The sequence below is a fragment of the Anser cygnoides genome, chromosome 33 (genome assembly GCF_040182565.1).
Source record: "Anser cygnoides isolate HZ-2024a breed goose chromosome 33, Taihu_goose_T2T_genome, whole genome shotgun sequence".
Classification (NCBI taxonomy): domain Eukaryota; kingdom Metazoa; phylum Chordata; class Aves; order Anseriformes; family Anatidae; genus Anser; species Anser cygnoides.
In genome coordinates, this window is record NC_089905.1 from 3,223,698 (window position 1) to 3,244,999 (window position 21,302).

At 63.6% G+C, this 21,302-nt stretch overlaps 2 protein-coding genes and 1 long non-coding RNA gene across 11 annotated transcripts; 1 reads left to right on the plus strand and 2 right to left on the minus strand.

Annotated features, from left to right (window-relative positions):
* Positions 1-43: 43 nt before the first annotated feature.
* Positions 44-6,390, minus strand: ENTREP3 (endosomal transmembrane epsin interactor 3). Of its 3 annotated transcripts, none has more exons than XM_066985992.1 (12): positions 5,316-6,389; positions 4,589-4,645; positions 4,314-4,424; positions 4,035-4,160; positions 3,846-3,953; positions 3,486-3,646; positions 3,258-3,357; positions 3,097-3,181; positions 2,383-2,961; positions 2,027-2,092; positions 1,528-1,790; positions 44-806 (listed from the first exon to the last, which is right to left on the minus strand). In XM_066985992.1, exons 1-12 carry the CDS (start codon positions 5,532-5,534, stop codon positions 636-638), a joined length of 2,046 nt encoding a protein of 681 aa, XP_066842093.1. In that variant the 5' UTR covers positions 5,535-6,389; the 3' UTR covers positions 44-635. The 3 variants fall into 3 exon arrangements, with proteins under 3 accessions (XP_066842093.1, XP_047905116.1, XP_066842094.1); XM_048049159.2 differs by having other exon boundaries at positions 2,027-2,095; XM_066985993.1 differs by lacking the exon at positions 2,027-2,092 and having other exon boundaries at positions 5,316-6,390.
* Positions 6,391-6,634: 244 nt separating this feature from the next.
* On the minus strand, positions 6,635-21,170 carry LOC106048525 (dual specificity protein kinase CLK2). 5 transcript variants are annotated; one of them, XM_066985894.1, is made up of 20 exons: positions 20,962-21,168; positions 19,071-19,240; positions 18,634-18,868; positions 16,787-16,883; positions 16,373-16,439; positions 15,924-16,040; positions 15,530-15,696; positions 14,962-15,056; positions 14,476-14,605; positions 14,115-14,197; positions 13,803-13,882; positions 13,479-13,569; positions 10,033-10,110; positions 9,770-9,904; positions 9,573-9,693; positions 9,351-9,479; positions 9,001-9,160; positions 8,476-8,577; positions 8,277-8,394; positions 6,635-8,143 (listed from the first exon to the last, which is right to left on the minus strand). In XM_066985894.1, exons 2-20 carry the CDS (start codon positions 19,238-19,240, stop codon positions 7,997-7,999), a joined length of 2,322 nt encoding a protein of 773 aa, XP_066841995.1. In that variant the 5' UTR covers positions 20,962-21,168; the 3' UTR covers positions 6,635-7,996. The 5 variants fall into 5 exon arrangements, with proteins under 5 accessions (XP_066841995.1, XP_066841994.1, XP_066841993.1 ...); XM_066985892.1 differs by lacking the exons at positions 6,635-8,143; positions 8,277-8,394; positions 8,476-8,577; ... (3 more) ...; positions 9,770-9,904; positions 10,033-10,110 and adding an exon at positions 12,599-13,039 and having other exon boundaries at positions 16,787-16,880; positions 20,962-21,170; XM_066985891.1 differs by lacking the exons at positions 6,635-8,143; positions 8,277-8,394; positions 8,476-8,577; ... (3 more) ...; positions 9,770-9,904; positions 10,033-10,110 and adding an exon at positions 12,599-13,039 and having other exon boundaries at positions 20,962-21,170.
* LOC125180211 (uncharacterized) lies at positions 10,633-12,433 on the plus strand. 3 transcript variants are annotated; one of them, XR_010827088.1, is made up of 3 exons: positions 10,633-10,768; positions 11,304-11,430; positions 11,570-12,223. It is a non-coding gene; the product is annotated as an uncharacterized lncRNA (long non-coding RNA). The 3 variants fall into 3 exon arrangements; XR_010827089.1 differs by adding an exon at positions 12,298-12,433 and having other exon boundaries at positions 10,766-11,430; positions 11,570-12,191; XR_007158574.2 differs by lacking the exon at positions 10,633-10,768 and having other exon boundaries at positions 10,772-11,430; positions 11,570-11,701; positions 12,047-12,223.
* Positions 21,171-21,302: the final 132 nt, after the last annotated feature.

A 21,302-nucleotide genomic window follows, 5' to 3' on the forward strand; every position in this document is an offset into this window, starting at 1 on the left:
CCCACGGAGCCCCCAGGCGCCCATCCAGCCCCCCCCGGCCCTGTCGGGCAGGCGAACACCTTTATTTGGTTCTCTAGCGAGTGGCAGAGCAGCTGCAAGCGCCGCGGCCCGGCGGCAACGGGACAGGCCCCCCCCACCGCCCTTACCGACCCCCCCCATCTGTGCAGGGACCCCCGGGGCGGTACCGGGGCGGCGGGGGGCGCGGGGACACGCAGGCACGGCCGGTGCGGGACAGGGCTGGGGGGGCCAGGCACAACTGGCGGGGCTGGGACGTGGGTGCAGGGCCAGGGCGCTACCGGTATGGGGCCAGGGCACTGCCGGTACGGGGCCGGGGCACGGCCAGCGCAGGGGACCAGGGACAGCAGTGGGGACAAGGCACGGGCACTGCGGGCACAGGCACAGGGTCGGGGCAGGGGACGGGGGCACAGCCCGCTTGGCCCCACAACAGCCACCCCAGGGGACCAGCCCCTCGCCCCCGACCCCGGGAAGGGGCCATGAGGAAGCCCCAGGACAGTGACACCAGGGCCCAGCCCCGCAGGTGGGCAGCAGCGTCCAGGAGCGGGGCCCTCCTGTCACCCCCCAGCTCCGGGGGTCGCTGCGGAGGCCGAGGCCGTGCCACGGGGCCAGCGACACCCTCAGAGGACGCTCTCCTTGCAGGTCCCACTGAGGCTCCGCGGGCGGCCACGCTCCAGCCGGCGGGCAGACAGGAGCCGGCGCAGGGACGAGGTGGAGCTCAGGTCCCCGCAGCTCCGCAGGTGGATGCCTTCCTGGGGCTGCTCCGCTCCCGGCCAGGCGCTCCAGGGGACCTGCAACCCCATGGAGACAGGCTGTGGCAGTGCTTGCCCACCCCGTGGGACGACCTCCCGCAGTGGGAGGGGAGGCCCGTGCTTTTTGGGGAGCCCCGTGCTTTTTGGGGAGCCTGTGTGCTCCAGCAAGGAGGCTGGAGGCAGGCGGGCGCGCTGGGCAGGACAGCAGGAGTGGCAGGGGATGGCAGAGGCGTGCATGACACGCATACGCTGTCATTAAGGACAGACTCATTCCCATCGCGGCTCCCCAGGCTGCGCAAGGCCTCCAGTGTCCCGCAAGGGAGGGCTAATCCCAGAAAGCAGGAAAAGGATCATTACGCTCCCTGGCTGGGAAGTCAAGGCTGGGATGTCACAGCGGCTTCCTCGAGGCTGCAGTGACTCAGGAGCAAAGGCAAAGCCATTGCAACACACGGGGTTCCCACACTCACGGCTACAGCTGGTCAGGGCCAAGGGGAAGGGACGCATCCTGGCTCCCGGAAAAAGGAGCTGGCGTGGTGAGAAGGGCTGGGCAAGGGACGGTGCTGCGGGACGGAGCCCCCGCCTGCAGCCAGGGCCCCGACACCAGGACAGGCAGCACCCAGCCGCAGGGGGCCAGGGGAGCCAGGACCCCAGAGAGGCCAGCGCCGAGGTGCTGGCAGGTGGGAGAGGGCACGCGTGGGGCTCCCTGGGGAAGGGGAGCTGGGGAAGGGTGGGCAGGGATGCCCCGGCTGTCGGAGCCTACCTGCTTGTGCCCCTGGGGGCTGTGCCCAGGCACCTCCACTCCAGCTGCGGGATTGCGCTTGGGTCTCTGCAGGAACCTGGCCACCAACCCGCGGGTGCCCCGGCAGACCTTCAGGTCCCCCAGGGAGCGGGTCGTTGTCTTCGACAGCTGCTGCGTCACCTTCTTGGACACCGGCAGCTTGTTCTTCCCCACGGAGCCAGCGCGGAGCAGCGGGGGCGAGTCACAGTGCGAACGGTGGAGCAGGCAGGCCTCCGAGCACAGCCCTGCAGAGACGCAGCTGTGAGGTACCAGGCAACGTGGCCCTGTCCCTGCAGTCCCTGTCCCCACTGTCCCTGTCCCCGCAGCTCTGGGGACCCTCTCACCTCCTGTCGCCTACCAGTGGGCACAGAAGCACATGCAGATCTCCAGCATCCCATCGCCAAAACGGGTGTTGCTGACCCCTCAAGGGGCTGCCGAAACCCTCCCCCTAACCCTCCCCAGTGTTCCCCAGTGCCCTGACCTGTATCTGCAGAGGAATTGGACACAGTATCCTCCAGTGCTTTGGTATAAAGTACTTCCCTGAAATCTGCTGGAAGCACAAAGAGCACGTTCAAGGTTTGGCGCTGTCCTGTGCTGCTGTGCAGCCCCATAGCACCAGCCAGTGCCCCCGCCAGGCCCAGCACCAGCATCCCCATCCTCCCGGCCAAGCACTCCGTACCTGCCTCTCCCCCATCCCCCAGAGCAGCCGCCAACCCCAGCCCAGCTTTAACCCTGCCCAGCCTCAAAGAAATGCAGCAAACCCCACGGAGCATCCCAGCTGCACCAGTCAGAAACCGCTGCACACATGTCCCCGTCTCGGCAGCCGTTCCCACCTACCGGTGTCACCAACCATCAGGACACCGGGGTCGCTGTGCGATCTCACGAGTGGCCGCTGGCTCAGCCCCGGGGCTGGAGACGAGGGGCAGGAGGTCTCGCTGTTGCGCCGTGGGTGGAAGAGGCGCCCGCTGCCGGGTCCTGCAGAGCGGCTGCCCCTCTGCCCCTGCAGCGAGCTCTTGTCCTTGAGCCGCACCTCGGGGAAGCAGGGCCCGATGCAGCGGGCCAGCCCCTCCAGGCGGTTGCAGCTGTGGGTCACGGCTCCCCCCACCAAGATCCCGTTGTGGCCGGGCTCTGCTGTGGAGCAGGAGTAGGAGCGCTCGCCACGTGCCCGGGGCTGCGGCGTCTCCTCGAAGGGCCCCTGCAAGCCCAGCGTGGGGCTGCGCGCGTGGTGGCTGCACTGCACGCAGTCCACGCTCAGGCAGTAGTCAGCGCGGCTGCGCTGGATGGAGCGGAAGAGGACGTAGTCCACGGAGCGCATGGAGCCCTGGAGCTCCAGCAGGCATGAGTCCTCCGAGGGGCTGCTGTCCCCGGGGATGTCCACGATCTCGGACATGATCAGGGACCCGCTGTCCATGGACACTGCAAGGAGAAGAGCGGGCGTCAGCAACGAGCTTGCTGCAGAGGGCAGCTCCTGCAGCGCCGGGCCCGGCCCGCTCCCTCCTGCCCCGTGCCCTGCGCTTCGCAGCGGGGGTGCGCAGACAAGGCTGCGCTCACCTTCTCCGCTGAGCACGATGGAGGGGACGCGGTCGCAGGTGCAGGCGTGCGAGCCGTCAGTCAGCTGCGAGTCGAACAGCGTGGCCTGCAGGACAGCACCATCAGGGCACAGGCAGGGCAGGAGCGGAGCCGCGCTCTGCCCACGGCCCTGCGGCTCCCACCTGGCTGTCCCCACGCAGCCCCATGACGGTCTCGTAGGAGGGGGGAAAGTCGGTCGGGTAGAGAGGCACAGGGCTGTCCATGGAGCCATTGTAGGTGATGCTGAAGAGGCAAGAGGAGAAAAGCCACCTCAGGTAGGACAAGCTCCGTTCGGTGACAAACGGCCCCCCCCTGCTCCTGCACCAAGGCGCGCAGGCCCAACTACACCGGCCTTGCTCCCTGCCGGGTACCTCTGCGCGTCGGTCTCGGAGCTGCACGTGTACTCGGGTGGGTAGTACGGGGGGGGTGGCACCGGAGGCACAAACTCCTCGAAGTCCAGCATGCTCTGCAGAAAGGTGTCGGGGGGCGACGTGCATTCCAGCGTCACGGAGTTGGAGCGCTGGGGGACCAGCTGCAGGGAGAGGGAACAAGGAAGAGCTGGCGCAAGGGGCAGACCCAACCTGTCCAGAGATCCGGCAGGAGCACACGTCCAGCTCCTCTTGGTCCCCGCAGGGCCCCTGGGCCACGTCCTGCCCCGGCCCCCTGGTGGCCCAGCCAGCCTGGGGACGCTGCCTAGTCCCGTGTCCTCCCGGGTCAGGGCTGGGCCTCACCACGTGGACGATATCCAGGGAGAAGATCTGGATGCAGCACACGACGGCAGAGAGCGTGCAGATGATGGTGGAGAAGACGGTCAAGCCACAAACGCTGAAGAGGAGATCCTGGGGAGGAGCAGGACGAGCTACGGACGCCTGCAGAGCCTGGAGGGGTGCGCAGCTGCTCTCCGAGGAGCCCTCACCCACCTTGAGTGCCACGCGGATGCTCCGGCAGTCAGGGTTGGGGAACATGGTCAGCATCTCGTCCTGCTGGCTGCAGGAAGCAGGCGCGTGCCCTAGGCGGGTCTGGCAGCAGATGCACGAGTCCTTCTCCTGGGGACGAGGAATGCCATGAGGGACCTCCAGACCCCGTGCTCTCTCCCAAGAGCCACCAGAGAGCCCTGTCACCAGCTCCCCACGTCCTCGGAGCCCTGCAGCTGGGGACGATTCGCTGTGCCACGGCCTCTCCGCCTTGTCCAGCCTCACCCTCTCGCAGGCCTCCAGGGACTTCACCAGCTGCGCGTTCTGGCAGGACAGGATGGACCCGGCCAGGCTCAGCATGACGCCCAGCACCGACAGCAGCGTGAAGAAGGTGATCTGCAGCAGGGAGGAGAGGGCCTGAGAGCTGGGCAGGGCTCGCAGCGCAGGGAGCCGAAATGCGGACACGGCCACGAGTGCGAGGGTGGTGGTGGGGGGCACACGCGGCCCCCTCCAGCCTGCCCCAGGACATCTGCAGAGGGGAGGGTCCCCACGACACCTACCACCAGGGTGAAGGGCCGCTTCCAGGAGACAATGCCGATGAGCCCGGACAGCGCCAGCTGCAGACACATGCCCAGCAGTGAGGATGGGGAGGGGTCCCTGCTGGGCAGCGTGGCCCAGAGCAGCCCCCCCCTGCCTGGGAAGAGCCCCCCAAGCCTTGCTGGCCCAGAGCTGGCCCGGGAGCAGCAGGGCCATACGGACTGCTCCTGCGCCGCAAGCCTGGAGAAATTGCTGATTCAGGGCAGCGGAGAGCCCGGGGACTGCAGGCAGCTCGGTACCGGGCAGCAAGGCCAGGCCCGGCCCGGTGCCGCAGGGTCACACCAGGGTCCTGCCCTCGCCCAGTGTCCGTGGCAGGCAGAGCGTCCCGCGGCACAGCTCGGGAGCAGGGCCAGGCTGCCCCGTACCCCTCCATGCTGCCACTGCCGCACCCCGCACACCCTTCCCCTGCCCCTTCAGGACAGGGCCGTGAGCACATCACCTCGATACGTACCCCCCACCACCAAGACACTGCCCTGGGGTCCCCATCCCTGACAGTCACCCCAGGGGAACCCCTGGGATTCTCCCGCGGTGCCTTGCGGCAGCCCCCGGCACAAGGTGGAGGAGCAGCGGGGCCGCACTCCCCCCAGGGACCGGCAGCGAATTCAGCACGGCGCCTCGGGAGCAGCGGGGACCCGGAGGAGCAGACCTGCCCCGGGCCCCTCGGCACGCGAGCCCCTGCCCGGCACTCACCGAGAAGCCAGCCCAGGAGGGGCAGGAGTGACGGATCTTGGCGGAGGGCGTGATGGTGGCTGCCACCAGGCTGAAGGTGACGATGAGGACGCCCAGGATGACCTGGATGAAGCCCAGCACCAGCAGGATCTGCAGCCAGGTCCTCTGGACGCGGAGGTGGGTGAGGCTGCGAGACGTCCGGCCGGTCAGCGAGTGGCTGGAGTCGCTGGGGGAGGGCATGGCGGCCCAGGGCAGCGAGCAGGAGCCGCCAGCCCCAGAGCCCCCTGGAGCTCCGGGGCCGCCGGTAGGACCACGCCAGGACGGGGACGAGCGGCCCAGGGGAAGCAGGAGCGGGCGCTCGCCACGAACAGGCCGGGCTCCACCTTTTGTCTCCCGGAGGATGCTGAGGGTGGTTCTTCCCAGCGCTGGGTGCTCGGGGCAGCGCCCACGGCCACGCAGGACCCGGGGCCGGTCCCGCCGCTCCCAGAGGAGGTCCGGGGGACGGCCCGGGAAGACAACCGGCCTCAGCGGTCTCTGCGCATCCCACCGCTGCCCTGGCTCGGGTCACAGAGCCCGCCCGGAGCTGCGGGCTGGAGGCAGCGCTCGGGCCCGGGGCTTCTCCTCTCTCGCCGGCCCCCCAGCCCCAGGGTCAGGCCGCCAGGCGCCGGGGCTGCTCCGCAAAGGCCGGGAGACGGGGCCGGGAGCGCGGCCCCGGGGCCGTGCAGCGGGTCCCCGAGGCGGCAGCGGCGGGCAGGGGCGAGCTCGGGGCTGCGCTCCCCCCCCGAGCCCCCGAGCATCCTCCGGAGGCGGCGGGCGCAGGGGCCGGGCGCACGGAGCCCCGCGCGGAACCGGCCCGGCCCGGCCCGACGCCCTCCCCCCCTCGACCCCCCCCCCGAAAAAAAAAAAAAAGAGCCCCGGTTCCTCCGGTTTCCCCGCAGCCGTTATCGGCGGCCGCGCCTCCCCGGGCCCCCCAGCCCCGGCTGCGGGCGGAGGGAGCGCCCGGCCGCCGGGATCCCGCGGGGAGCGCGCCCGAGCATCGCCCCCGCCGCGGCCTCCGGGGCCGCTTCCCGGAGGGCGGCGGGGTTGGGGGCGGGGGGGGGGGGCGCCGGTGCGGCGGCGGAGCGGGCGCGCCCCAGGCAGAGCCGGGCGGATCCGGGCACGCTCCCGCAGCCCCGCCGGGAGCCCCGGGATGCGGCTGCCCCCCCCCCCCCCCGGCCCGCCCCTGCGCGGCACGCCGGGAGCTGTAGTCCGGGAGGCTCCGGTGGGGCCCGGCCGTCCCCCCCCCCCCGTCCTCCCCCCCAGCCCTCCCGCGCCCCTCTGGCGCCGCAGCGGAGGCGAGGTAGGAGTCGGAGTCGGTTTATTTCTTAAATAAAACCTGAAGGCGGCGTGGCGTTGGGCACGGCAGCGCGAGAGAGGCCCGAAGGGGAGCAGGAGGGGAAGCAGGGACGGGGCCCAGCCCTGGGGGGGGACACAGGGCAGAGCCCCCCCCCCCCGCGGCAGGGAGCCGGCCCCCCGGGGAAGGGCCGACCCCTTCCCACCAGCCCAGTTTCAGCAGGAGGGGAACCCAGCCGCATCCCCAGGTGGATGAAAGCAGAACTGGCGGCCCCCATCGCCCTGGGGGCACCGGTGGATGGGGCTGGGGCCACCTGGGACAAGGGGACACAGGGCACAGTGCGGGCAGCGCTGCACGCAGGGACCGGCTCAGCTCCCCCCCCCGAAGGGAGGAGGGTGAAGCCACACAAAGAAGGGACACGGCTGACTGAGGAGGGCCAGGGAGAGGGAGGGGGGCACTGGCCCCACAGCGGGCAGAGAGGAAGAAGGGAGAAGCTGTTCCCCATGTCCCCGAGGGCTGGGAGCGAGGAGGTGCAGAGGGAGCCCAAGCTGAAGAGGTACGAGGAGCCTTCCTCAGCACCCAGCCCACAGGTAGGGTCCACCAAGCACCAGTCCCAGAGAGGGACTGCACGCAGGCTAAAGGCAAAGAGCCGCCATCAGAAGCTGATGCGCCACCGCTGCCTGTCCCAGCAGTGCCCTCCTCACGTCCCCGTGCTTGGAGTAGGCTCAGCCCAGCACCATGAAGGACAAAAGAAAGGGAACTGGATGGAGTCTGCCTCCCAGCTCAGCGCACTGGGGCAGAGCCAGCCCAGTCCCACATGAGCACTCCCCTGGGGAAGACAGGAATGATTTCTGGGCAGGGACTGAGGTCCTGCTTCAAAGGAAAGGCAGGCAAAAGCCTCCAGGGCTGAGCCAGCCCACGCACACCCTGGGACTGGACACAGGTGGGAACCCTCCGTGCCCCGGAGCACACAAGTGGCATCACCAGGTGGGGAAAGAGGAGATCCTGGCCAATAGAGGGGGGAAGGGCAGCAGCCATTTCAGTCCCTGTCACACACCCAGAGGAGACTCCTGCCCCCCACCAACTGGTGCTGGAAGGGAGGACAATGACTGGGCCACTGCACCTCCCCACCCTGCTCCTTCCCCCAGTCCGCTGAGGGAAGGGGACCAGCACGAACCAGACCAGCCTCCATCCACGAGGAAAGGGGTTAGAGCAGCAAACGATTCAGGCACCAGCACTTCCAAGCTGGGATGAGGCAGCCTCTGACAGCTGATGCAGACACACGGGGATCCAATGAAAGTGCAACTTGCATTTCCTCTTCTTTACCAAACAGCCCACGTGTGAGGGAGAAGCCAGGGCCCCCACCCCGCTAGGGTGCCCGGAAGGCGTTGGTGGCTGCACCCGCGGCAGCGTTGGCCGCCGCTGTGCGCACCGCCTGGTTGGAGAAGACCCCTGCGGCAAACTCCTCCTGCGCCTTCTGGAAGCTGGCACCCGTCCGGCGGTACAGAGAGTGAATCTGCAAGACAGCAGCAGGCTCAGGAGCCAGTGCCCCAGCCCCATTCCAACACCAAATGCACAGAGCCGTGCTCCACGCCAGCCCAAACCCACCCGTCCCAGTGTTTCGCCCCAGCGTTCAACTCCTCACTCACCTTCTTCAGCATAATGATGCCCAACACAGCCACCGCCGTGAAGAACAAGGACACCAGGATCATCATCACAGCCACAGCCGTGTTCTTCCTCAGCGCTATCAGGCTCAATATCCAGCCGCTGTAAAACAAGCAGCGGCTGTCCCCGGATTCTCTCTTCCCCACCCGCCTCCTCCCGCTCCGGGGCGAGCGCAGCGCGTACCTGAAGCCCCAGTTGGGTATGCCGATGGCCTGCAGCACGTACATCACGTTCTGGGCAAAGAAGACGAAGAAGAAGACAAAGAAGTTGAACGAACTGTCACTCCTGGGAGAAAGAGACAGGCGAGGTTAGGCCAGAGAAAGCGATTCTCAAACCTTCCTCAAAAGCAAGGAGAGCAGGCAGGCGCCAGACGTGCAGCCACCGGTTAAGGGACTTGTAACGGGGAGAAGGGGGAAGCAAGAGGAAGAGGCACGAGGCAGTACAGGGACCTCCAACAACGGCCACGGGAAAACACTCCTGGGACCTCCTTAGGACGGCCCCATCCAGAGCAAAACGTGTTCCTCACAGCGAGGTTCAGCCCAGGAGCACGTCTCTGAGACCCGTAGGGAACACCGACACAGAGCTGGGCCACCCTCCGCGCGCAGTCCTGCTTTAGCACAGAGCCCCGCTTCCCCCGCTACAAGCGCCAGCCTGGCAGACATCCCACCCCGCCGCTTTGCTGGCCAGTGAGCTCCAGCAGGTACACACCTGAAGGCTTTGTACATTGGCCTATACCAGCAGACGAAGGAGCAGGGCGTGTAGAGAAGAGCCCAGAGAATGGAGAGGCCGAACCCAGAACCTGACGAGGGATCCACGCAGAACCAGGCGAGCGAGGACAAGAAGTTCAGGAAGAGAGCAATGGTGCTGGCTGAGGGAGAGGATGTCGGTCAGGCCACCTGAGCGAGGCTCCCCTGCTCCCCATGCCGAGAAATCATCCCCCCAGGGCCTGGGCACCAAGCTGCAATCGCAGCTTCTCCAGAGCGGCAGCATTCCCTCGCGAGTAGGAGGCTCGATCCTCTACCCGCTCCCCAGACCTCAGGTTCCACGCGGGGACTCACCCATCCAGAGGTAATACATGGTAGAGACGGTCTTCTGGAAGTCCGCAGGGATCTCCACGGGGATGTCCTGGTAGAAGCAAGGCTTCACGGGGCAGAAGGACGGCAGCGGGGGCCAGTTGTTCGGTCTCGCTGCGAAACGAAAGGAGGTGAGAAGCAGAGAAGAGCAGCAGCCGTGCAGAAGGGGCCCGAGGGGACCTCAGCCGCCACCCTGGGGGCACTCACCGGCACCGCTGCTGAGGGCGGCGTTCTGCAGCTCCCGCTCCCGCCGGTCCAGCTCCTCCGCCTTGCGGTTCAGCTCCTCCTGCCGCTTCAGCAGCTCGGCCGTGGCCGCTGCCGCCGAGGCCTGCGGAGGACGCGCAGCCCTCAGCTCCCGGCTTCTCCCCCGGCCCACCCGGGCCGCCCGCCGCCAGCCCCAGTACCTGCGTCCCATAGGAGCCGTAGTTCCGGGGCTCAGTAGGGCTCGGTCTCCTCGGGGGCTGCGCGGTTCCCTGCGGCGGCGGCACTCCTGCGGCGGGCGGGGCCCCGGCCGGGGCATGGTACGGCGGCGGTGGAGGCTGCGGGACCGAGAAGGGGGCGGTGAGCCGCCGGTACCGCCCGGCCGCGGCGGGCAGAGCCCCGGGCAGGGCCACCGGGAGGCGGTCCCAGGGCACCGCGGGGCCCAGGCCCACCACCCCCGCCTCACCGCGCCGTTCTCGAAGGGGTTGTAGGCGTCCAGCGCCGCGCTCTCGGGGCCGGGCCGGTGCTGCACCACGGCGGGGTCCTGCAAGAGACGCGGCGGAGGCTGGCACCGGGAGCGGGACCGGCACCGGGGCCTGAAGCGAGGCCCTGGGGCAGGACGGAGCCGCCCCGCACCTGGAAGGGGTTGTCCGGGAGCACCGCGGGGCCGCCGCGCTGCGCCATGGCCGCACCGGGACCGGCACCGGGAGCACCGGGACCGCCCCGCGACGGCACCGGCGGCTCCGGGGAGGCCTCGCCGCAGGGGGCTCTGCGCCTGCGCGGGGCGGGGCGGGGCGGAAGCGAGCACGTGACGCGGCCACGTGGCCCCAGGGTCACGTGCCGGTGAGCCGTTTTCTCTCCCCCCCTTCCCTTTTCGGTCGCTCTCCCCCGGCCCCAGCGCAGGGGCCGCTGGGAGCGCGTCCCCATGGCAACGCCGTCCCCATGGCAACGCCGGGATGGGGCCCGGCCTCTCCGAGGCCTACCAGGCCCCACCAGGCCCCACCGGGCCTGTGCCTCCCGCCCCCCCCCCCCCCCCCCGGGCCGGTTGCGCTGCACGCAGGGCCCCGTTGAGCCGGGCCCAGCACAAAGCCGCCCTCCCCTGCGGGTACCCAAAAGGCCTCAGCCCCAAAGGCAAAGGTTTGCCCAAATCTCACCGCTGCAGCCCCCGGGGACAGGCGAGCGTTAGCCCCAGGTGCTGCAAGGTAGCTGCTTCGCTGCCCCCCCCCCCCCCCCCCCCCCCCCGGCGATGCATGGCTGAATTCGTGGACGTGAAGGACGTGAAACGGTCGGGGATGGATTTGTGGCATGGCAAGCGGCTTGGATAATTAAAGTGGGGCCTCCCGGATCAGTTATTCGTAGGGATTGCTGATTCCAGCAGCTACAGGCAGCATGCCGACAGCCCCCTCCCAGAAAGGAATTCCTCAGCATCCCGAGGGCTGGGACAGCAGCATGAGAGAGAAATCCCCACCTGCCCTAGTTGCCATCCCAGACTTCAGTGCTTAGTGGCAACTACACCTCTCATCTAAAAATATTCCCTCCCTCTGAATGGAGGAGACTTAGAGTTACGCACAAAGCAGTGAGTTCCCCCCCCCTCAGCCCAGACAGCTGGCACCTCAGCGTGGTGCTCTTGGCTGGGAACTTAAAAGCTGTGGATTCAGATTTTGGACACCGGGGTGCTGTGTTTTTTGAAGTCCGAGAGACCGCAGATATTATTTGCTCAATTTAATTCTCATCCAGGCTCACCCAGGGGCTGGCTATGGACGCAGCAGGACCAGGTCTTCCCCACACTCTCGTTCCCTGGCACGCACCGCCTATGAGCTGCATGGCTGTCTGCCCTCTGACTGAGCAGTACCGCAGGAAGCAGGTAAAAGCTCCCAGCCCAAGCTCTTTAAGACCACAAGCGCGTGAAGATGAGCCAGTGTCGCTCCTTTTGCACCTCCCCCCCACTAACTCCAGGTGAAGCTGGTGTTTTCCTTTATCTCTTTGCATGATGACATGGACAGAGCCTGCCACAGACTGATGGCGCAACAGCAAAAGGGACACACTCGTGTAGAACAGACCATGTGTCTGCTGTTCCTGACGCAAGACTCTTCCAGACATGCGTGGGCAAAGCAGCAACACAGAGGTCCCATCAGGTCCGTGACTTCCCCCAGCAAATCCCATGGAAAAGTCCAAATCCCATGGAAAAGTCCAAGTCAAGGGCCCAGCCTCACAGAAAGGCACAGACAGCCCCAGTTCCCTGTGCTGGGCTACAGCGTACACCATTGGGCCACCCACCGTAGGCATCTGGACAGCCATCGATCACCCTCTCCGTGGAGCGAGGGGGTTTCTCTAGTAAAGAAAAAGCACCTAGGCTGCTCCCTTCGGACCTTTTGGGCCTGCATTTACCACACTTATCGAAGTAGCCCCTGTTGTCCTTTTGCTAGAAGAAAGACTTGTTCCGTATACTAAATCTTCCCACCTTTGAATACCGGTCTCAGGGCACAACACAGGATCCATGTTTCGCCACCCACCGTGCCAGAATCTGCTTTCCCTGGGCCTACTTCAGGCCCAGCTGCAGCAGCTCAGAGCAGGTGCAAGCTCAGGCAACAAGGCCATCATCCAAGCTCGGGAAGAACTGAGCAGGTGGGTGGATAAAGCTGGCTTTATCACACAGGGTCACAGAGGGGTTTACCAGACTGAAGCAGCTTTCTTCCTGCAACCCGAGGATTTATCTTCCTTCCCTCTGCAGGGTGCAGCACACAGTCACTGCCTCTCAGGAGTAAAAACAAGCAGCAGAACAGCCTCACGATAGGCTGCTGCTGGTCCGAACACCAGCCGGAAGGTTTATTCACTTCATATTTATTTTTCACAAAGACTGTACAAAATTCTTATAAAACTCTGGTGTGGGGATGGGCTATGACATCGATCCAAAAAATAATTCCCATGCAATCCCACCAGTTTCATAACTTACAAGGAAACAGATAAGCTACAGAGCTGCGAGTCCTGGAGTATTTACACTGAGGCGGGCAGGAGAGAACAGGAGACAAAGCAACACGTGAACAGAGGTATTTACAACATGGACATACAAGCCCCTCGCCTCATGACAGCGGCAGCAGCAGCAACGGCAGGAGGTTGTGGTGCTCAGAGGCTGATAGAGAATACGGGCTATTTACAGTATCTCACATATTAACAGCTTTACAAACATGTCCAGGGAGTTTATGTATAAAAAAAAGCACCAAATGTCTGAATAGAAATCACACAGGCCTCCACGGGGGCTAGAATCTGAGGGCAGGCTGGCACCTGTGGCGTCACCGGCTGATGTCCCGGCTAGAGTCCCACATTTTTGTGCTTGGCTCCATCTCCAGCATGTCAAAGAACGGGTGCTTGAGGGCTTCAGCCAGGCTGATGCGCTTGGACGGCTCGTACTCCAGCATGCTCTCAATGAGGTCAAAAAGGCGGTGATGGTCCTCGGCCTCAGAAGTCAGGTACCGCTGCGGAGAGAGAGGGGAGAGGTCAGGACGGAGGACGCTGCACGCCGTGCCGGTCACAGTACGCTCCCTGGGCTGAACAGCTAAGGTGGGGGAGGACTGGTCTGTTCAGACCTTCATTCACCCTAAACCTGAACTCTAGGCCACTTTAACAAGCACGGAACTGTCGAGGGTTTCCCCCAACCCCTCCCCATCTTCCCCAGACACTTCCTGAAGTCTCCTTGCCCTCCTCCTCATCCACTTGAGGTTAAGCTCAGGCTGCTGCAGTCTTCCTAGTTTATGTCTGGGACAGCCAAGGCTCCTTCAGGAAGGTACTGGTCTGACCCTTTCAGTGGCCCAACCTTGCCCACGGGAAGAATCTTCAGAACCGGGGCTGGCACTGTAAGACTCTGCAATGAGAAGAGGATAAAGCAACCAGGTGCTCCTGCCCACCCCACCTTACCCGCAGTGGCTTGCAGTTTTCCCTAACATAACGGCCAGCAGAGGTGTTCTCATCCCAGTCCAGGCGGCCATGGTAGAAATATTTTTGCTTCCTGTCAGAGTGAGAGGTGGGAACAGGTTACACCCAAGCACCAAACGCCTTGCAGCAGAAGCAACACGCCAGCCCTGCCACTACTCTGCCAGGGGCGCACAGATCACTCAGGACACTGCGGCAGCACGGACTGACTCAGGACGCAGCCACAAAGTTTGATCCCTTGAAGAGAACCGCTGCACATAAAGCGGGAAAGAGCCGGGAAGCCTGCAGTGCCCAGCTGGCCTTTCTCACCTGGTCTTCCGGATCATCCGAGAAGGAATTGGCCCCAAGATCCTCTCCATCATGGCCAGGTGCTCCCGGTTGTCATGCGTCTGAGGGAGACAAACACAAAGGGGAGGCATGGAACGGCTTGCGGTCATTCTGCCTCCAGACCCGGGTGATTCCCAGTTCAGGACCCCCTGCTGGCCAACACCTCGGTCATCCCTACAAGCCTGCAGTGATGGAGGGAACTCCAGCAGCCCCTGAGGCTCCTGGCTGTGCTGGGACACAGCCAGCGTCCTCTTTCATCAGCTGTGAGGAAGCCACAGAGCGCACGGTTCTCACCTGAAACAGGGTGAAACCCACATAATACTCAAAGATGATGCAGCCGATGCTCCAAACATCACAGGGCTGGCTCCAGCCAAGCTCTAAAAAACAATGTTTTTAAAAGAAGATATAGTTATGGCCCAGGATTCCAAGCCCCTCTCCCTCACCCTTTCAAAAACCAACAAGTAACTGGAAAAACAATTCCCATTCTGGCCTTCCCCTGCTGCGTCAGTGGCAACACACTGCCCAGCTGATAGCAATGCCAAACCCACCAGTTTCAAGTTGTTGCCCCCAGCCCTCTCTGAATTAATCCAGCAGGCACCACCCGGCGCCCTTGGGACAAAAGCCTGCCGCTGCAGAAAGGCCAAGGAGAACCTACCCAGTATGACCTCCGGGGCCCGGTAATGCCTGGTGGAGACAATGGTGCTGTGATGCTCGTGATCGAAGGTGGCACTGCCAAAGTCCACCACTCTGATGGCCGTGCTTTTCACACTCCGCTCATCTCGCTTCTTTGAGAGGGAGAAAGACAGCAGTTACTCAGGAGCTTCCAAACAAGGACTGACACCCTTCCTTACACAACCGAGGCTTTGCCACAGGGGAAGGGAATGCTCTGCAGGGTCTATTAGGGCTGGCGGATACCCTCCGATATGCAGCACAGCCCCCCCCCAAAAAAACCTCTCACTCAGCTGCAGTCTGTGGTCTCCATAGCTTACTTGTATACAGGCCGTTCACCCAAATTTGTCCTGAACAAATGCGTGAACGCAGCCGGCCAACGCTATCTGCTATATTCCAGCTCCTCCCCCTGCTAAGGTCAGGGACACCAAGAACCCGAGAGGAGACTTCTAAAGCAAGGCTGTTGCGTTACCTTTTCCAGGTTATAGGTGAGCTCATAGTCAGAGTTCACAAAGAGGATGTTCTCGGGCTTGAGGTCAGTGTGAGTGAGTTTATTGTCGTGCAGAACTGAGGAAGCAAACAGAACCAGGGTCAAGAAACAGAAGCAAAACGATGCTGCATCCACCTGAGGAGCGAACAGCATTAGCTCGGGTTGCTGCTGGCACGGTTTTAGCCCGTGTTTGAAACTGGGTGTGAACAGACAGGCGACTCTAGGCCAAGGTGCTTCGACAGAAGCACAAGGATTGATCGTATTGATCACCACAACGTACACAGGAAGGTGGACGCTGACATGCTCTGGGCTGCCGCCAGCCCACAGGCATCAGAAACACAATAACCAGGCAAAGAAAAAGGATTCGCTCCAAGCACACGTTCACCACTGAGGGGCAGGGAAGCTCAGTCTGAGGACTGGCAACAGCAGCACCACGGCAAAAACTCGTTGCATCGGGCCAGCAGCTGCAGAACTGGCGCTCAAGTTGGGAGCCGCACAGCTCTCCAGGTCAGTCTAGGACCAGCAGAGAAAAAGAGCAGTGAACACTTACATTTCACGGCCTGGCACACCTGGTAGGCCATGTGCCGCACTTGGTGGATGGGGTAAGGCAGATAGTTGTTGTCCTTCAGGAAATCGAAAGTGCTGAGCCCCAGCAGTTCGAAGGAGATGCACATGTGGCCGTGGTAGTCAAACCAGTCAAACATCCTGACACATAGGCTGAAGAGAAAGATTCAGATTCGGGACGGATCCGCACACACCACTCAGACGGGCTGTCCCTGCACCAGGCTCGCCCCTTCCTTGCTCGGTCTGTATCCCATGCCACCGAGAGCTAGCTACAGGTGAATTCAGTCACGCGCCAACCCAGTACCTCTCTCATCCCATCCCTACAGCCGCGCTAAGGTGATGCTTTCCCTTCCATTTTGTCACACGCTGAGCGCACTCACTTCTTGTTCTCGGGATCCTTCTCGTTGATTTTCTCCAGCACATTTATTTCTAGTCGGGCAGCCTCTTTGTATTTCTCCACGTTTTTAATGATTTTGAGAGCAACGCGTGCACCACCCCTGGGGAGAAACGGGAAGAAAACTCGAGGTCACTCTGGAGTTGGGTCAGAGAGACTGTGCCCTGCAAAAAAAGGGCTTTCTGAACTGGTCTCTTCCTGCGAAGATTTATACATCCTCCCCCTCCCTGTGAACAGCCCTGAGACTCCCCCCAGTCCCTCTCCACTACACAGACGACCCACCGGGTGGAGCACCCACACCAGCGGAGGAATACTAGAAATCGAGACACCCGTTTCCACCCCAGGCTCCTGCTTTAAGCAGGGGACTATTTCACCAGCTGCGCTGTCTTTTTTCCCTCATCGCCGCAGCCCTCCCTGCCCCAGGAGCAGGCGTACCTCCGGTGATCCATGCACTGCACCACTCTGCCGAACGTGCCTTCCCCTAAGGTGCTAATAATCTCATCTGGGAGGGAGAGAAGAAGAGAAAAGCCCATGAGAGAGTGAGCACGACCTGGATGCAGCGCATACACAAGGCAGAGGAGAATGCATTGCAACACCTAACCTGCACACAGCTTGAGAGACCGGAGCAGCGGAAGGCTGACACCGGCTGCACAAGGCAACTGCCCTAGTTCCCTGGCACTTCAGTAACAATACAAAATATAAACGTAGTTTTAACAAAAGGGGAAGGAAAAGGAGAGGGTTTCTCTTTAATAAACAATGAAAATAAAATGAAACAGAAAGATAAGACAGATCTGCGACTGCGATGGGAGCTTAACTAGAGAGCTAAATTATGTTACGATTTGGCTGTACATCTTTCTTGTAGCCAGTCGCCGACGCGATAGATCAGATGCCCCTCGTCGTCGTCCTCCACACTCTTGGCCCTTCTGCTGCTCTGTCGACTCCGCTGCTGGCCCAGGCAGACAGGGAATTCATCATTCACCAATCAGATTTTCAAACCAGCGCAGCAGCCAGCGTCACGCATTGGTTGGTTTGGAAATTCACATGGTTGTTTGAGGAGGGGTTGCAGGAGGAGATTCCCAGCCAATTCATACGGCACAGAGGAATATATAACGATAGGGATATTGCAAGGGAACATGTCAAGATACAACACACTAGCTCAGAAAAGAAAAAAACAGTTTGCTTTTCGTTGTAGCAAAAAAAAAAAAAAAAAAAGAAAAAAGAACCTACAAACAGCCCCACCCGAACCAGTGTGAGAGCAGAGACGGGCAGAATGAGGGCTAGCAGAGGGGCAGTGGAAGGAGCCAGCTGCTCTTGCTCCTGTGGGGGCTTGGAGAGGAACGGCGCTGGCCTATGGGTCCCGGATCAGTGCCAAGAGAGCACGCCAAAGCACGACTCCGCAGCCGGGCACTCAGTGACCGCAGGGAGAGGCTCGCTTCAGCCCCGCATCAGCCACTGAGGAAAGGCAGCAGGAGGCAGGGGCTGGGAAGTCCTGCACAAGCAAAGGGCCAGACTGCCCCACAGACACTGCCCATCCCATTCCAACAACCTCCCACGGTGGCTTCCCCCAGCCCCACCACTCGGATTAAGATGAATTCAGAGGTTTCAGAAGCAACTCTTGGTATGGTACAACGATCCGTCAAAAAAACAGAGGATTTACAAGTAACTGCCTGGGGGCAGATGTGACACTTCTTTCTAGACCCTCCCCCAAAGAAGCTGATCCTGGAAAGGCCAACTTCCAGGAGAGAAGCAGAGGCCCAACAGGGAATAGGGACAGCCTGGGACGAGGCAGATGAGAGATTTTACGCCAGAGAAGAGAAAACTCCTGCCTTTGGTTCCGCTAAGCATCCCCACACCTGGGAGCAACCAGACAGCAGCCTCGGGACCTGAATCCAGCCCATAACCCCGTCCCCGGACACACAGTCAGAACAGACCGGACAACACTGAGAGCTCCACACACAGAGCAGAGAACACGTCTGGGGTCTAACAGAAGTGGAAGGCGAACAGCAGAACAGATGAGAAGAGAAAGCCGGGGACACTGCTGGGAAGAGCCTGGGATGGTTACTGCCTCCACCCGGACTGACCAGGCCACAAGCTACGTTCACCTGCCAAAGCCCCTGGCACGCCAGCCCAAGTCAGCTGCGCCCGCCCAAAGGATCCTGCTCTGCCACAGGACCCAGCTCACAGAGACGGGGCTTCCTGCCACACAACACAGGCCCGGATCAGGGATCAGCAGGGGCCACGGGGACCTGTCGCAGACAGACCGAGCTCTCTGGGATCAGGAGCAGCTGAACGCTTTCTGTACAAACCTCACACAAAGACCGCTCAGCTGGGGTCCCTAGCCAGCCCTTTAATGGGCATCACCCAACCGAAGCAGCGCTCGGTAGGGATAAAGGAGCTGTGGAGCACGGCACCACGCCAGGGGGACGGTGCCAGCCCTGCGGGGCACGCCTGTCCTTCCACTTCTGAGCGGGCAACGCTAAGGCAGGGTCTGAGCTGCCTGTGCCCAGCTGGCACCGGGCAGCCACCGCTGAGGCGCACCAGGACGGTGGACAGGAACTGCTGCCTGCATCAAAGGCTTTCTATGCATTTCTCAAGCTGAGTCCGAGAGAGCGTTAGAAAGTGAGTTTTCTACTTACCCAGCTTGCCACCTGCGAGAGAAAGGTTACAGGGGAGGCCCAGCACAGCAGGATACTCACCGATGAGGAGCGACTAAAGGACCGGCTGCGGCGCCGCCTCCGCCTGTGCTTACGCCGGCTGCTTTTGCAGCTCCGGTAGCTGCCCTCGCGGTCCCGGGAGCGCCGGTACTCGTAGGAATGACGGTACTCGGGTTCATAGTAGGCTTCTCCTCGCTCGCGGCTGTAATCGTTCCGCCGGTAGCTATCACAGTAACGCCGGTCGTAGGCCCTCCTGTCCGCCGAGTGGTCGTCGTAGCTGAGGGGGAAGCAAGCCGTGGGGATACGATTACGAACGCTGCTCGGGAAGGGACAGCTCAGGGCACGCGAGCCTGCTGAGTACAGGACAGGCTGAAACGCCTCGGGCCACCCGGGGACAGGTGAAGCGCGGGGTGGCTCTGGCAAAGCGATAGCAAAAACGAATCGGCTAAAACCTGAGCAGCTCTGCGGGGCTGACTCACCTCCTGGACCGAACGTGGTAGCTGTCCTCCCGACGGTGCCGACGGTCACGCTCGCTGCTGCTCGACCGTGACCGCGTCCGCCGTCGCTTGTGCTTGCGACTTCTGTAACGCTCATGGTAGCTGCCCCGGCTGCTGCGCTCCGACGAGCGGTACCTTCTGGAGTGAGGCATCTGCAGGAACGACAGGAGGCTGTGACTACGAGGCGATGGCAAGGGAGAGAAACCAGCACGTACGGCCAGTAGCCAAAGAACCATTAGGGCAAAGAGGGGGAGGCAACCAGCAGCGTGTCCGAGTACCCACGAGGGATTTGAGAGGGAGGGGACAAACCTCTGAGAAACCCCAGAACCTCGTAAGAGCGAAGATGCAACCACCCCCACGGGCCATGCCTGCTGTGTTTTTGTTCCCCAGGTTACGTTTCCCCCTTCACTTCTCATCCATGGTCTTTACTGGCCACAGCTCCAGGAGCAGCATTTGCACTTTCAGTGCCCCTGCTTTCTCTCCCTGACCCGACGCCCTCCCCAGGAAGCAAAGAAGCTCCACCAGGACGAACTGAAGATAAAACAAAGCTCAGGATATTACTGATGCCAGGCCCAAATCCTTGCAGCAGCACTGCAGACACCTAAGTGGGCAACTGCTGAAGAAATGCCTCTGTCCTACTGCCGAGCAAGCACCACCTACAGCTCTCACTCCAAGCGCAAAGGCCCCTACAGGCTCCAAGGAGGAGCAGGAACGCCGTCTGCATGCACAGATGTGTGAAGGCAGCCTCACAGGCTGTACCTCAGAGGCAAGGAATACTCCCAACTCTGCCCTGCAGGTGGGATGTTAGAGTCAAGAATGAAGAAGAAAACACCTCAGTGAGACCACACACCAAGTTCCACCTCTGAAGCGCGAGTTCTTAGGGTCCTGCTCCTATCCCCAGACCTCGCCCCACAGCTACCAGACTTTCCCAACGCGTATTTTGGTTGTCAAGCATCGAGCTGCTCAATCTGCCTCGTCTCTGCAGGTAAGAAGCTGGATTTCTGCCCACAAACCTCCTAGTGGATCTTCTCTCCCTCCCCCAGAAGGCACACTCGCCTACCTGGCTGACTTTCCGCACGCAAAACTCTGCTGACGTTAGGGGCAGGGCTACCAGAAGGCGAAGCTGCTCCCACAGACGTGGCGAGCTACAGGCACGTACTCAACGCCCGCCAACAGATTTCACCCTCGGCAGCCAGGCCGGGCTCTGCCGAGCCCCAGGCGGTCCCTCCCCGGCAGTGGCTTCACCGACAGCCGGGGCCGGGGCAAGCGCCGAGCCCGTCACACCCCCCGCGAGCGCCGCGCAAGGGAGCCGCTCCCAGCCCTTAATTAAAGGCAGCGCCGGGAGGCGATGCTGGCAGCCCTCCAGCGGCCGGGCAGCCCTACTCACAGGCAGGCGGAGGCCGCACCGGGGCGTTTCGCTGCTCTGGAACCGGTTTGGGGATCAGCGGCGGCGGAGCCGGGCCGCGAGCAGCGAGGGCGGCCGCCGGGCGGGGCCCGCACCGGACGCTGGCCCACCGCCGAAAGAGGAAGCGCCGGGACCCGGCCGCCAAGAGAGGCCACCGGGGCCGGGGCACCGGGACGGACCGCGCCGGGGGGGTGGGGGGTGGGGAAGGAGCGGCGGGCTCGGAACCCCCGCCCGGTGCCCCCGGGCCTGGCCGCGGCCTCCTCGGGCGCTCCGGGCCCGCCCCGCGAGCGCCCCCCCGGAAGCGCTCGGGCCTCGGCAGCGCGGCCCCGACCTTGGCGAGGAGCCTCCGGGCGGCCCTGCCCGGCCCGGCCCGGCCCGGCCCTGCCCAGCGCGGCCCCGGGAGCGCTGCCGCCGAGCACGGAAGCGGCCGCCGCGGCCTAACCCCGCCCGCCGCGCCCCGAGCCGCACCGTCCTCGCAGCCAGCCCCGTGCGCTTGTCCCACAGGAAGTCCGTGATGGCGGCCGTGGGCCCCCGGGGATCCCGGGCCCCGCTCCGGCTCCTCTCGGGCTCCGCCGCTCGCTCGCTCGCTCGCTCTCCGCCGCCTCCTCCTCCGCCGCGCCCCGCCGCGCCGCGCCGCCGATCCGGGTCTCAGCCAGGCCGCGCGCACGCACGACGCGCACACGGACGCGCTTGCGTCACGCGACGCGGCGCGCGCACGGGCCCGCGCGCGAAGGCGGCGGGGCGGGGCGGGGCCGGGGGACCGGGGGCGGGGCGGGGCCGGCGGGGCGGTGGGCGGGGCGGTGGGCGGG

Bases quoted from the DNA above. Each gene is read 5' to 3' on its own strand.
- LOC106048525 (XM_066985894.1), bottom strand. From the start codon at position 19,240: ATGCCTCACTCCAGAAGGTACCGCTCGTCGGAGCGCAGCAGCCGGGGC. The intron at 15,057-15,529 runs GTAAGTGTTCAC...TTGCTTCCTCAG, and splicing joins GGTGTGCCAGGCCGTGAAAT to TTCTGCACGACAATAAACTC. The intron at 9,694-9,769 runs GTACTGGGGCTG...CGTCCTCCGCAG, and splicing joins ACGGCTCCTATGGGACGCAG to GCCTCGGCGGCAGCGGCCAC.
- ENTREP3 (XM_048049159.2), bottom strand. From the start codon at position 5,534: ATGCCCTCCCCCAGCGACTCCAGCCACTCGCTGACCGGCCGGACGTCT. The intron at 3,954-4,034 runs GTGGGTGAGGGC...GCTCCTCCCCAG, and splicing joins GCATCCGCGTGGCACTCAAG to GATCTCCTCTTCAGCGTTTG. The intron at 3,647-3,845 runs GTGAGGCCCAGC...CTCTCCCTGCAG, and splicing joins CCCTGGATATCGTCCACGTG to CTGGTCCCCCAGCGCTCCAA.